Source organism: Trichogramma pretiosum, unplaced genomic scaffold, assembly GCF_000599845.2.
Source record: "Trichogramma pretiosum strain Unisexual culture from Peru unplaced genomic scaffold, Tpre_2.0 scaffold65, whole genome shotgun sequence".
Classification (NCBI taxonomy): domain Eukaryota; kingdom Metazoa; phylum Arthropoda; class Insecta; order Hymenoptera; family Trichogrammatidae; genus Trichogramma; species Trichogramma pretiosum.
Genome location: NW_019641689.1, coordinates 613192 through 626230, shown reverse-complemented (window position 1 = coordinate 626230; position 13039 = coordinate 613192). Strand labels below are relative to the sequence as shown.

General features: G+C 40.0%; 2 protein-coding genes across 5 annotated transcripts; both read right to left on the bottom strand.

Annotated features, from left to right (window-relative positions):
- Positions 1-1529: 1529 nt before the first annotated feature.
- On the bottom strand, positions 1530-3541 carry LOC106651052 (synaptobrevin-1). Of its 4 annotated transcripts, XM_014369386.2 has the most exons (4): positions 3454-3541; positions 3241-3342; positions 2248-2573; positions 1530-2165 (listed from the first exon to the last, which is right to left on the bottom strand). In XM_014369386.2, the coding sequence occupies exons 3-4, from the start codon at positions 2567-2569 to the stop codon at positions 2125-2127; spliced, it is 363 nt and encodes a 120-aa protein (XP_014224872.1). In that variant the 5' UTR covers positions 2570-2573; positions 3241-3342; positions 3454-3541; the 3' UTR covers positions 1530-2124. The 4 variants fall into 4 exon arrangements, with proteins under 4 accessions (XP_014224872.1, XP_014224871.1, XP_014224873.1 ...); XM_014369385.1 differs by lacking the exon at positions 3454-3541 and having other exon boundaries at positions 3241-3445; XM_014369387.2 differs by lacking the exons at positions 3241-3342; positions 3454-3541 and adding an exon at positions 2952-3142.
- A 3892-nt stretch (positions 3542-7433) lies between these two features.
- Positions 7434-12572, bottom strand: LOC106650991. Its single transcript, XM_014369317.1, has 2 exons — positions 11377-12572; positions 7434-11316 (listed from the first exon to the last, which is right to left on the bottom strand). The coding sequence occupies exons 1-2, from the start codon at positions 12570-12572 to the stop codon at positions 7434-7436; spliced, it is 5079 nt and encodes a 1692-aa protein (XP_014224803.1).
- Between the last annotated feature and the right edge of the window lie 467 nt (positions 12573-13039).

The window sequence follows — 13039 nt, the reverse complement described above, 5'->3', positions numbered from 1 at the left end:
CCACTGATTTGCTTTTTTATTTAATGAGCTAAATCGAATTTCGAGTTGACAAATTTACCGATTCCCTATCGACAATCATCGGAAATTCAAATAACTAATGAGATAATTTTGAAATTAATAAAAAAAAAAAAAAAAAATACGCAAGAACAATCATCGAACGAGTTTATGGTAATGTTCAGATGCTGTACTCGAGCTAATTCGTCTGACATGAGAAATTTTTTTTTCCTTTTTTTTTTCAAGCAAGGCAAGGCAAAACATTATTAACGCACGTATCGCATAGAACTGATTCACACAACGAAGCTTCGTACTTATTCGTTTCGGATACACTGGCAATATTGATACTGCATATTACTAACCTGTCGACACATGATCTCTTTTTTAAACAACAGATTTTAATGTGACTAATGAAGTTATTAAATACTAGCTCTTTTAAAGTATAACTCTCGGATGGTTTTGTAGGAGAAAAAAAGTCTGAATTTTGGCGAAGCGAAAACGATAAGAATTAAATTTCGAGCTAATTAATCATGGCCAAAATTACACTATCGTTTTTTTAATTAAAATATCTATGCCAACTTGTACCAAGCTCGTTGGAGCTTAAAAAAAAGTTTGCCGTTTCGTACGACTGATTATCACTACGGGAAAGTAAACCGGGCACGTATGAGCGTAATATCTGTTGCAGCCGATGTGCTTTTTAAGATGTTAATTAGATCGCATGATAAACTCGCATAATAGCTCTCCGTCTCGCACCGTGCGCGTATATGCTCCGCTTAGATTTTTATCGCCATCTCGGAGCACTCAATAAAAGTGGATGCAAATGGCAAACACTTTTCCATCTGTTTTTCAACTTTGATACATACGTGAATTTTACGATCCACACCTCAACTTGTATGAACTGTCGATAGAAGTGCGTAAGGATGTATATTATTACTATTCGCGAGATGAAGCGGCTCAAGTTCATTAGAATTTTTTTCAATTAACACCAACGATTCCATCTTACCTTTTTTGATCGTTATCATGGTGTATTGCTCCTATGTTATAAATACAAATAAGGGTCGAATTTAGCTTTGGCCGGAAAACCTTTCAAGATAAGGCGTATTTTTGTCAAGAACGAGTCTTTGTTTTCCTTTATTATATAAGCTATTGATTTTTTACCGTATGTCTCCATGCAATAAAACATTTCCAGTATCATATATTTCTCGTGACTCATATATATATTATGTTACCTCTTGCGCAATTATTGTTTGTGACAATAAACGTTGAAGAATAGTAAATTATTAATAGAAATAGAAATTATTCAACTTCCCTCTGAACATGATTAATGCCAGTGTAAAATTTATTTATTTCGGACAATTATTCTACTTTTAAATATTTTTTGGAGATCTACATGTAGACTACAAAAAAATATTGATGTTTATATAAAGAACCATTATCAATATATAATATAAATTTTAGTGAATCATAGTGGGCTTACAGTGAGTTGAAATCAACTATACGCATGAACTATTTTATTATCAATAAATAGGAAAAACTTTATTTGAATGTTTATGTTTATTAAAATATCTTAAAATTTCTTAGAAAAATCAATTTTTTGTGCTTATATTTTGGTAATCCATCCAGTTTAGTATTTAAAATCAATTTATCAAAGATATATTTTGTATATAGTATAAAATTTTTTACAGACTAACATTAGTATAACAAAATACTCATTTTATACGATGTATATAAGTATATGAAATATCAAATATTATCAATAACCACAAACACTTTTGAAAAAATGCTATTTTGAAAATGTAAAATATTAATCACAAATACAACACTTATAAGAACAATTCAATCTTTCATCCATTTGATTAATTCGGGCGAAGACTCTGATAATCTTATAACATTTTCATATAAAATTCATTTACGTGTAGACAACTGTTACTTAATACTGTACTTATTCTATGTTTTTCATTACCGCCTTTGAAATTATCATTAAAAATATATGTAAGCTTTCAACCATTGATTGTCGATAATTGATCAATTATTTATATTTATTGTCTCCTTGTAATTATTCTCCTTGTATTCTGTCTTGTATTTCAAGCGCAAACTTTACAAACATTTTGTTGCAAGAGCAATATTCAATTATTGCGATCCAGATTCACTGGAGCCACCAGAAACAGATGCTGTAATAATTTTTTTTTATTATAACTAATTCAAGTATATTGTAATGTAGTAGATTACAGTGATATTTTTAAATGTACTTACATACTATTATGATGATCAATAAAATACCACAAATAGCTCCAATGATGAGCATCATTTTTAAATTTTTCCACCAGTACTTGCGTTTTAATTTTCCAGCTTGCTGCTCAAATTGAGCTGCTCCCATTTGCAATGCATCAGCTCTGTTATCCAATTCTGATAATTTCTGGTCTCTTTCTAATACTTTATCTACATTTACTTTCATAATTCCAACAACCTCATCAACTTTGGCTTGAGTTTGTTGTAATTTTTTGTTATTCACTGTAGATCCACTGGATCTTGCACCCAAATCATTTTCTCCAGAATATCCACTGCCGTCCATCATGATTCTTAAAAACCAATTAAACAACATCAATCATTGAAAAAAACTTATTTATAATAATGTAATCGACATAGGTATCTAATAACAATTAACTGAAACCTTATATTAAATTGTCGTTATTAAGATCTACAAGAGGCAATATTACTGTTGTACTTTTTGAATTTCACAAGTGTTTGGTTCACTAATAGTTGTTAGGTATGGTCTCTTAATGCAAATCAAATTCAAGTTTAAATGAAAGATAACTAAATCAGTTATTTACAAAGTAGCCCAATTATTTTAAGTCAAATCTGGCCATTGAAATGCTAGCAGTGGTGACTAATACAACTGAACACGCCCATAACCTCATTTAAATGAAATAAAAAATGTAAGTTGTTTAATGACGAACCTGAGCAAGTAGAAATATGAACAGATGAAATGAACAAAGATATAAGTACGTCAACGTTCAAACGGTGTATAAGAAAAGGCACGAGAAAAAACAGGTTGTAGTCGCACAGATTTAACGCGCAGACGATCGATTGCAAGTACGTTTTCGCAATGCGAGGCGACTAAAAGTGCTACGCGTAACTGTTGTAGCGATTGATTATTATGATTTGTCTATAGACGTTTGAACGTCGAAAACTCGAAATGTCATGGCAGAAGCGAATAATGAAATTTTAAAAACGAAATATACTTACAGGCTTGAAGAAATTTTTTTGCTGTTAATAGAATTAAGAAAAATAAATCTGCTCAACAGCTTGTACGTCGTTACAATTTACTTAAAGTATATTCAACAATACCTGAATAATGATAAAGTATAGTTATAATGAGCACTGTACAATTTAAATAGATATAAGCAAACAAAAAGCTTATGAACACTAGATGTAGTTTGTAACGTCAAATAGATATACCTATAATATCAAACTGTCAATAATGTGAATCGAAAGAGTGAAACATATATGTTTTGTTTGCTAAGCTTGAAACTGTTGAATCATGAGTCGGAATTCAGAAATGTTTATATTATCGATGTTTTCAGTCTTGTGTTTTCTCCTAGTGTACTGAAGATGGCGGTAGCTCACGGCGTGCTAAGACGCGCTAAATATGTATCAACTCATGTGCGTAAGACAGTCACAGCATCAGACGCGATTCAATTTGAAATGTTCAGTAGATCGGAATGAAAAATGGGGGTTTTTGAAATTCGATTAGTAATAGTGATCGGAATTATCATTTTGACACAAAACAATAACACAGCCTATTTATCAACCTATTAAAATTAGCCGTTTTTTCGATAACTTTGTGCATTTTCACCATTTTTAAAAATTATCCCTCGCTCCACCCTAGCGTTCATTCCCTTGCTTACTTAAAATAATATGAAAAAAATATATTATAAGGCATTTGTATTTTTTAATTGAGTTAAATAAATGGGAAATGGTTTAAAATTATTTTGTCTGTAATTTTTTTTTTGATTTCTTAAATCAGTTTCGCATTTCTATTTCGAATTTTTAAAATGCTTGAGTTATCTTTTTGCAATATTTTGAAAGTACTTAGTTACTTATCGGCTATAGCATACTCAAGATAGACACCGCGCTCGAGATCAGGGACCTCGACGAGTGCGCTACTAAGGAGGAAATCTGCACGGCTCTCTGTCATCAGCTGGGCATGGCAAACCCTGTACCAGATGCCGTGAGATCCCTGCGGAAGGCGTACGCGGGCACGCAGACCGCCGTCATCGACCTGCCCGACGAGCTCGCGGCCAAGGCGCTCAAGCTTGGCCACCTAAGAGTCGGATGGGTCAGCTGCCGTGTGCGCGAGCGCGCTGAGGCCTCGCGGTGCTTCCGCTGCTGGGAGTTCGACCACGTCGCTGCGCGCTGCGTAGGTCCCGACCGATCGATGCTCTGCTATCGGTGTGGACAGGACGGACACCGAGCCAAGACCTGCAGGAGCGCACCGGTGTGCCTGCTCTGCCAGGGCCCGGACGCCAGAGGCCACGCCACCATCAGCCCCAGCTGCCCTTTGGCCAAGAAGCACCTTAGCAGTCGACGATAAGGATTTTACAACTCAACCTCAATCACTGCAGGTCGGCCCAAGACCTCTTGAGCCAGACGGTGCGTGAGCTCGGCATAAACGTGGCTATCGTGTGCGACCAATACAAAAACCCTGGTCCACACTACACGTGGATTGCCGACTCCAACAGGCAGGCTGCCATCTGGGTCCGTGGAGGCTTACCGGTGCAGGATCGCCCATCGAGACCCCTCTCCTTCTTCACGTGGGCCCGCGTCAGCGACGTGTACATCTTCAGTGTATACGCTCCTCCGAGGCTCTCCAACATCGAGTTTTCCGCTCTGCTGGCAGACGTGGTGGAGGAGGCTCAGGGCAAGAGGCCCCTCATAATCGCGGGCGATTTCAATGCCTGGTCGACGGAGTGGGGCAGCAGCGAGACGAAACCCCGCGGCGTCGCTCTCCTCGACGCGCTCTCCGTCCTGGACGTCGTGCTGCTGAACACCGGGCGCACGCCGACCTTCACTGGTCCGCAGGGCAGCTCCATCATCGACCTCTCCTTCGCCAGTGATTCGCTCACCCCTAGAGTGGCGGGATGGCGAGTGGAGAGGGGAGTCGTCACGAGCAGCGACCACCGAGCTATCACATTCAGCCTGAGTGATCATAGACCTCACAGAGGCCCGGCGGGCCCGAGACGGAGATGGAGCGCCCGCACACTGGACGAGGAGGTCTTCTCCGAGCGGCTTTCTGGAGCGGGGATCCCTCATGCGACGCCCGAGCGACCGGAGGACATGGCGGGTGCCCTTATCGCCGCCATCACCGAGGCCTGCGACGCGTCGATGTCCGGCGGAGGAGGGCGCCGCCGCCACCGCGAGCCCGTCTACTGGTGGACAGACGAGATCGCCGCCCTCCGTCGGCAGTGCCTGCGAGCTCGCAGACTTGCCCAAAGAGCGCGAGGACGGCCCGCGGAGGATGCTCGACGCGTCGATTTCGCCATCGTGAGAGGCCGACTGCGCGCTGCAATCGAGGAGAGCAAGCGCCGGTGCTGGAGCGCCCTCTGCGACGAGGTCGACCGGAACGTATGGGGCCGGCCGTACGGGACGGTCATGTCGCGCTTGAGGGGTCCCAGGGCGACGCCTCCAAGAGAGCCATCTCTGGTGCGCCGGACAGTCGCCACGCTGTTCCCGACGGTGACCGAGGCGCTGATTCGGCCTCCGGCGGGACCTGCGGATGCCGAGGTCCCTGACGTCTCCTTGGAGGAGCTGCGAGGAGCCTGCGCCAGGANGCGGAGCCGAAACACGGGCCGGCATCCGTCGGGCGGAAGCAATCCATCGGCGAGCCTGCCTACGAGTCATCAGTGGTCGCCCGCACCTCTCGTACGACGCTACCTACGTCGTTGCCAGCATACCACCGCTGGCCTTACTGGCAGACGAGCGTAGCCGGCTCTATCAGCGTCGCCACGAGGATGCGAGAGCTGAAGAACGCCAGGAGACATTAAGAAGATGGCAGAGCCGATGGGATCGCTCGACAAAAGGACGATGGACGCACAGGCTGATCCCAAACATCAGTTTGTGGATAGACAGGAGACACGGAGAGGTAGACTATCACCTCACCCAGCTCCTGACAGGCCATGGCTACTTCAAACATCACAGCCAGCGCTACGACCGCAACGCCAGCGCGGATTGCCCGGCCTGCCCCAACACGGTCGAAAACGCAGAGCACGTGTTCTTCCACTGCACCCGATTTGAGGAGGAAAGAGCAAAGCTCCACCGTCAGCTCCAAGAAGTTGCCAGGCCGGAGAATGTCGTCCAGCTAATGCTAGCAGACAAAAAAAACTGGCTTGCGGTAGCCACCTTCGCCAAATCAGTCATAACGAGACTGAGAGCCGAAGAGATGGCCAGAAGAAGATGACCGGACGACGTGGCATGAAGAAGACGAAACAACAAACAGTGCAAACGTGACGAGCTCGGTGCACCAGCCCAGCCCCTCCCCGCGAAGTAATGCCCAACGGCGGTCCCGCGGGGGTCAATCAGGGGCAGAAGGAGACGTCGATGGGTCTATCACACTTTCTGTTTTTATATTTATTTTTCCACCTCTTACCCTACATAACTTATGTAGCAGAAATACACAAATGTATTGTAATACATTTTTCTCTTCAAATAAACTGAGCCCATCGCTCCCATCAAAAAAAAAAAAAAAAAAAAAAAAAAAAAAAAAATACTCAAGATAGACAAGTCGAGAATTGTCTTATTAAATACCTTAAATTAATCGAGTTTAAAATTTTTTAGAGTATTTTTAGTGAAATCTATTGGTAGAGTGTAAGCAGAGAACAAACGCTGGCGAAGCATTATAGTAGTCCTACTCGACAAAATAAATGAATAAAATCCCAGCGATAACGCATACCTTTTTCGTAGGCGATACATTTGTTTTAGCCTAAAAATAGTTTAAAAATATTATTTAACACCTGCACTGCAGTGTGAACTGCGGAGAAAATTTGGGAAAAATCCTGTAGGACTTATCCCTCATGATTGCTACTAAATGTGCAAAACTTGTCCTTACGCCATTCAACAATGTTAGCCGTTAAATTCAATTCTTGATTCATTTTTTACGAAAAATTGAAAATAATCTCAAGTTTAGATCATGTATATTATTCATGATCATATGTTTTGTATTAATTAATTAAAAAAAAAAGAAAATATCATAAGAACACTCTTACGATACTATGGTTAAACCCAAGCATATCGCTCGTTGTCCATCACAATTTAAATGCGGCTTTATCCGACGTCTTGGCTACCTATAAAGGGAAGAAAGGGGATAAGGCTCGCGAAATAACTACACTTGCTTCATATCTGTTTCATGCTAATAGATTTATTAATATAAAACGCACTCATATTCAAATTTTTTCTTGTTCTTTTTGGTAATGGTTAAGAGGTTTAATGTTTCCGCACAAAAAGCGCGACGAGAAATCAATATTTTTGCAATATTCGAACAACTTCTCATAAAGCTCTGGTTTATAATTATTTTTAGAGTCATTTTCGAATTCTTGATTAGCTTTATGCTCAATAACTTCTTCTTCAATTTTTGGTTCGCTAATTTCCACTACCTCCAAGTCCGCTTCGTTGACAATCGCTGACAAATTTGCAGTGCTCCTCCATAAATCATTGATTACTCCTTGCACACTTTTTAAATTAAGCTCCGGAGTTTTTTCGTAGATTTCAATGGCCTCCGTTTGATTGTCAGACCGTATGTAGTATTGATCGAGCTGATCGTTACACACCCCTGGCATGTTCAAGTCGAGGTACTGTCCTGTACCCTCGAGCACCAAATCGATCATTTCGTTCGCGTACTTCGATAGGTCATCAAAATCATCCTCGTCGTGATTCAATTGTATTTTCCAAGTTGCATATGGACTGAGGACAGCTTCATATTTCGCTATTTTATTGTAAACTTCATTGGTAATAGCTGGGTCGTTGCTTCCGTCATCTTGCGTCATCGAGTACCGGATAGTCTGGTTTTCACTCGGAATCATGTATATTCTGTCTTTGCATCTGTAAAATGAGTGACCCAAATGGATCTGAGTCACTCTGAAGCCTTGCAACTGTTGGTGTAATTTGCTTTCGATTGTTTTGTTAGGAGATTCAAAATTAATACCAATTTTATTGAATTTTACCGCATTGCCTTTGAAGCCGTGCTTTATATCGGCTTTAAGCACTACTTCCTGTCCATTCAGCAGCTTCTCTATATTACTTTTATGCTCGTTGTATTTCCACGTGTAGAATGGCTTCAACGTTCCTTTTCTACTATTGAAAACAATATTTTTATAAATGTAAGCATCCCTCTTTTGGATTATAGATTCCGATTGCAACCGATTATTTTCCAAGTTTTCAAGTTCATTGGAAACTCTGTTCACAATCTCATTGGTGTCATTAGTCTTCAAAATCTCTGGTAAATAATAAGGCCCGAAAACGTCCTCAGCGAATGGGAAGATGTTACGTTGAATGGCATTAGTGGCTACTTTATAATCGTGCATAATGACATTGTTTTGGATCACAAGCATTAAGTCATTGACTGCCGCGCTCAGATCGGAGTTGTTCGTCACGTCTACTTTGGAAGGATTGGTATTGATGTTGGCTATGAGCTTGCCGAGCTCGGCCTTATCGTGATACTCGTCCATGATATTGTATAATTCGATCATGACATTCATACCTTCTTCGAGCTTATTGAAAATGTCCAAAAATTCGCTCTGCACTTGGTAACCATTGGTCGCTGTTTTGATATCCTTCATGACGGATCTCAAGATGCTCTGGATCTTCCACTTGCTGATGGTGAGAGCTGCCGAGGATTGTCCCTTCAGCTGCTCTTGCATCTCATTGACATTGTCTTCGATTTGTCTGCAAACGGGAACGACGTTTTTGTAGATATCGCGCTCAAATTCCTTCAGATCTTTGAATTTTTCCTCGGCGCTGCGAATGAGGTTACCGATTTCATCGATCTTTTCCTGCTGGTCTCTATAATTTTTGTATGCGTCTATTGACGTTTCAACAATGCTCAATGTATTCTGAACGCGTTCGATTACTTTTAATTGTTTCGATGTCTTGTCATCGGCTAGTGTCTTTTTATCCTGTAATGCTTTTACCTTTTTCAAGCATAAATCTTCAATTTTTTTTTTAGTCTCATTTATTGTATCCACATTGTATGTTTTGTCTTTTGTCTGTTCAAGCTCTATTAACTCTTTTCTTGCATCTTTAATTTGATCATCAATTTTTTCAATTTCTGAGGACTTCGCTTTACTTCTTTCCGAGGATAATAATTTAATGTTATCTTTCAAAGTATTAATTTTTTTGGCGGAAACTGTATCATATGTGCCTTCGTTTATTTCTTTCGTTAATTCTTCATTCGATTTTTTAATTTCATCTTTAATTTTTTTGATTGCTGATGTATCATGTATCGACCGGTCTTTTACGAGCAACTTTTCAGCATCATTCAGTTTTTCTTTGAGTATTTCTTTCTGCTCTTTAACGCGGTCTTTCAGAGGCGATAGAGATTCCTTAACCGCATTGGGTAATTTGAGTAAGGTTTCTTTATCAACGTTTGAAGAATCGACGGACAAAGATGCGGCCAGAGAAGCGGCTCCGCCCGCGACTGTGCCCAGTGCTGTTCCAACTGGACCCAAAAAATTCAAAAATAAGCTCGCCACTTTTAATCCGTTAAATACTGCGCTCAAAATCAATGAACTTTTCAAACTTTCTCGTTTCTCAATTAATTCCTTTTTTTCCTCTTGCGCAGCATTCTGTAGCTTAACAACTTCATCGACAAATTTGAGTACTTTTTTATCCAATTCTTTAATAGCTCTGTTAATTTCCGGGGAAACTATATCGTTCACGTAACGCTTAGCTGCTTCAATTTTTCTCTCCAATTCTCGAACATAATCTTTTTTATATCCATGTATAAAGTGTTCTTTTTTATTTTTTTGTACTGCTGCAAGTTCCGTCTGGATTGTTTCCAAAAATGTTTTCAAATCAACAACCAAATTATTGTTGATATTATTTTTTAAATTGATGATTTTACTCAAAGCAGCAGTGTACAGGTACCGAAGCACGTTGCTATTATCTTGGGACAGCTGCTCAGAGCCCTTAAGTTTTTTGGCATGCTTTGTAATATGATCTAGCAAAGATTGATAATCTGGCAATAGAGACATCTTGGGACTCAACTTGAAAAATTGATGTTCCAGTTCTCGGAATTCATTTATTAATCCTGCGATGTCGTACAAATCGATGACGGCTTCGGTGTCAGCTAAAAGCCTAGAGAACATTTTCAAAAGAAATTCTCGTACATTTTCAATCTGGTTTTCTCTGAGATAAGATTGATAGCTGTTGACAGCTCGATCAAAGGGTGGTGGCTGCAGCATCTCGGGCGATTTTATTCCTTTTTTATTGTATCCATTTATTGCTCGATTTTTACCAGAACCAGCGATGCCAATTTTACCGATCGAGCCTTCTTGAGAGCTTACACTTATGTTTGGATTTGATTTTTCCAATCCAATGATTGTTACTTTACCCGAGAGTCCACCTAGTCCTGGAGCTCCACCGTTCCCACCATTATCCTCTTCTGTGCCATCACCTCCGTATTGTCCAATGCCGCCCTTTCCACCGTTGGCGGATATATGGAGATTTCCAGGGTTCGTAAAAAATCTACCGATACCCAGAAAACTACCGGCTGATCCGCCGGGGAGTCCTGGCTTGCCATCCTCTCCTACATTTCCAGGCCCTACGGAGTGTCTAGCCTGAAGTGGCTTGTGAAGTTTGCCAGGTCCACCGTCGAGTTTGATTATTCGATGACCAATTACATCCCAATATGGGGATATAATTGCCAAATGCACTTTTTTACCAGTTTGGTCCAAATCTTCATCAAAAAATACTTTATGCAAAGCGAAGACTTCGATGAAATTTGTATCAGTACAGTTGAATTTGGATACGTCACTTAATTTGACGTACGATCCGTGGATTGTTAATTTTTTGAATTCGTCATTGCACTTGCTGCTTACGCCTTGGTGCTGCAACGCCGCAGACAATAATTTTTTTAATGCTTCTAATTTCGGTTCTTCCAAATCAATCAATTTCAAGCCATCAAGAACTTGAGTGGCATTTGGTTTCGGTATTGAGTTCAATAAGTTTTTCAAACTCTCGGTAATGTCTCGGAGATAATTATTTTCACGCTTGACTTTTTCAATAACTTCGAGCAGTTGCAACGTTACTTTTTGGTATGGACTTATATCTCTTTGTACAATAAAATTCGATAGAATATTTTTATCGAGATTTGATAAAAATGTGTACCACTGGACAGTTGATTCCAAGTACTCGGTGGTAGGAATTAATTGATCGCCAAGCGAATCGTAAGTTTCCTTTGAAACATCAGATCCTCGCAGAAAAACTAAGTATTTGGCAATGTTAGCGTATAACTGAAGATTTTCACTGAACAATTCGACAGTTGCAGCTTTCGAGTACTCGACGATTTGCTCAATCAATTGTCCAGGATTCTTTTTCCATTTCGTCGATAGTGTTTCATTCTTGAAAAACTTGAAGAAACTTTCATTTACGTGCGAGAAGTACAAAGATGATTCTTCGAAGTCCCGCAAGTTTTCTTCGACTTTTACGTAAAAGTTGATTATCTCTTGACCGATTTGACGGACTCCTTTGGTCAAATTTTGGCTCAGGAGGTCGATGAGACTGACGCAAGTGGTTTGGCACGGCGTGTAGATAAAATTACTGCTATTGTGTCTCGTAAAGTCTATCGATTCGTAGATCACGCGTTCCAGATCTTTAATTTTATGACTCTCGAACGAGCTACCTTTTGAATTTCCAACGAATCCCAATCTATTAAAATCGTCGTTTCCCTTGTATTCAATGCGTAACGCTTTGATAATCGAGACAGTTTCGTTCGATCCCGTGAGTGAGTTGGCCAGGTTTTTCAAATGGTTTCTCACTTTTTCAATTTGCTGCTCGTTCTGAACTTCCGTTACGATCAGACCGATGCTGCCAAGAAATGTTTCCACGTCCTTGATGGATTCTGCAGCTTTTTGGAAGAGAGCGTCTATCTGCTTATCGAAAGAGGGAAAATCTATGAGAAGGAGCAGCTTTACGGTACTTACTAAGTTAACGATCTTTTTGGTGAAATAAATCCTTGGAATGTATCCAGCTGATTTGATATCCTCGTTCAAATTGGAAAAGTCTAAAAACTCAGTTTTTGTTCGGGTATTCAGCATCAAGTGAGGCAGAATCGTTACATTGCTGGTTAAATCGACGATTTCAGAGGAGTGATCGCTAAAAAAGTCCTCCTTGGCTTTAGAGCTTCCTATCAGCAATACCAGTTCTTGATGTAAACCACCATGCTTGTCGAGTTCGTCAAATTCCACTTGGCCTTCGGTGAATTTAGTCAATATTTCTTCGTTAAATTCACTGTTCTTTTGAGAGTTCACCTTTTGGAGAGTGAATGAATTCAGCAATAACGTCGAAAAAATCAGCAAACGATTCATGGTTACGGCCTTACAATACGTCGAAAAAATTAACAAAATATTTTACCGCTAATTCTGTTTCTTGCCCAAAATTGTTCGAGTTTTTATTCAGGTAAAACGAGGAAAAAAATTCAGATTTCAATGTTTAATAGCCTATCGATTGCACGACAAGGTACACTTCTTGCACGCAAAAGTGATTATTCTAGACGATTTTTTGTACACGAAGTGATGGCGTATTATATTTTTCAACGCACGTGTACTGTGCACGCATCGTTTTCCTCCAGTAGAATCGTGATTATTCGAATACAATTTATTGCGATATAATTTTGAACATGTTCATTTTGTGCAAGTTCCGTCATAGTCGACTAAAAAAACTTTTAAAGATTTTAATATTTTAGAAAATTTTATCAAATCCCTTGCAATTATTCCCTGTCTTTTCAAGAAAAATCGCATCGCAATGAAAATTCGCAATGCAAACGATAATAGTA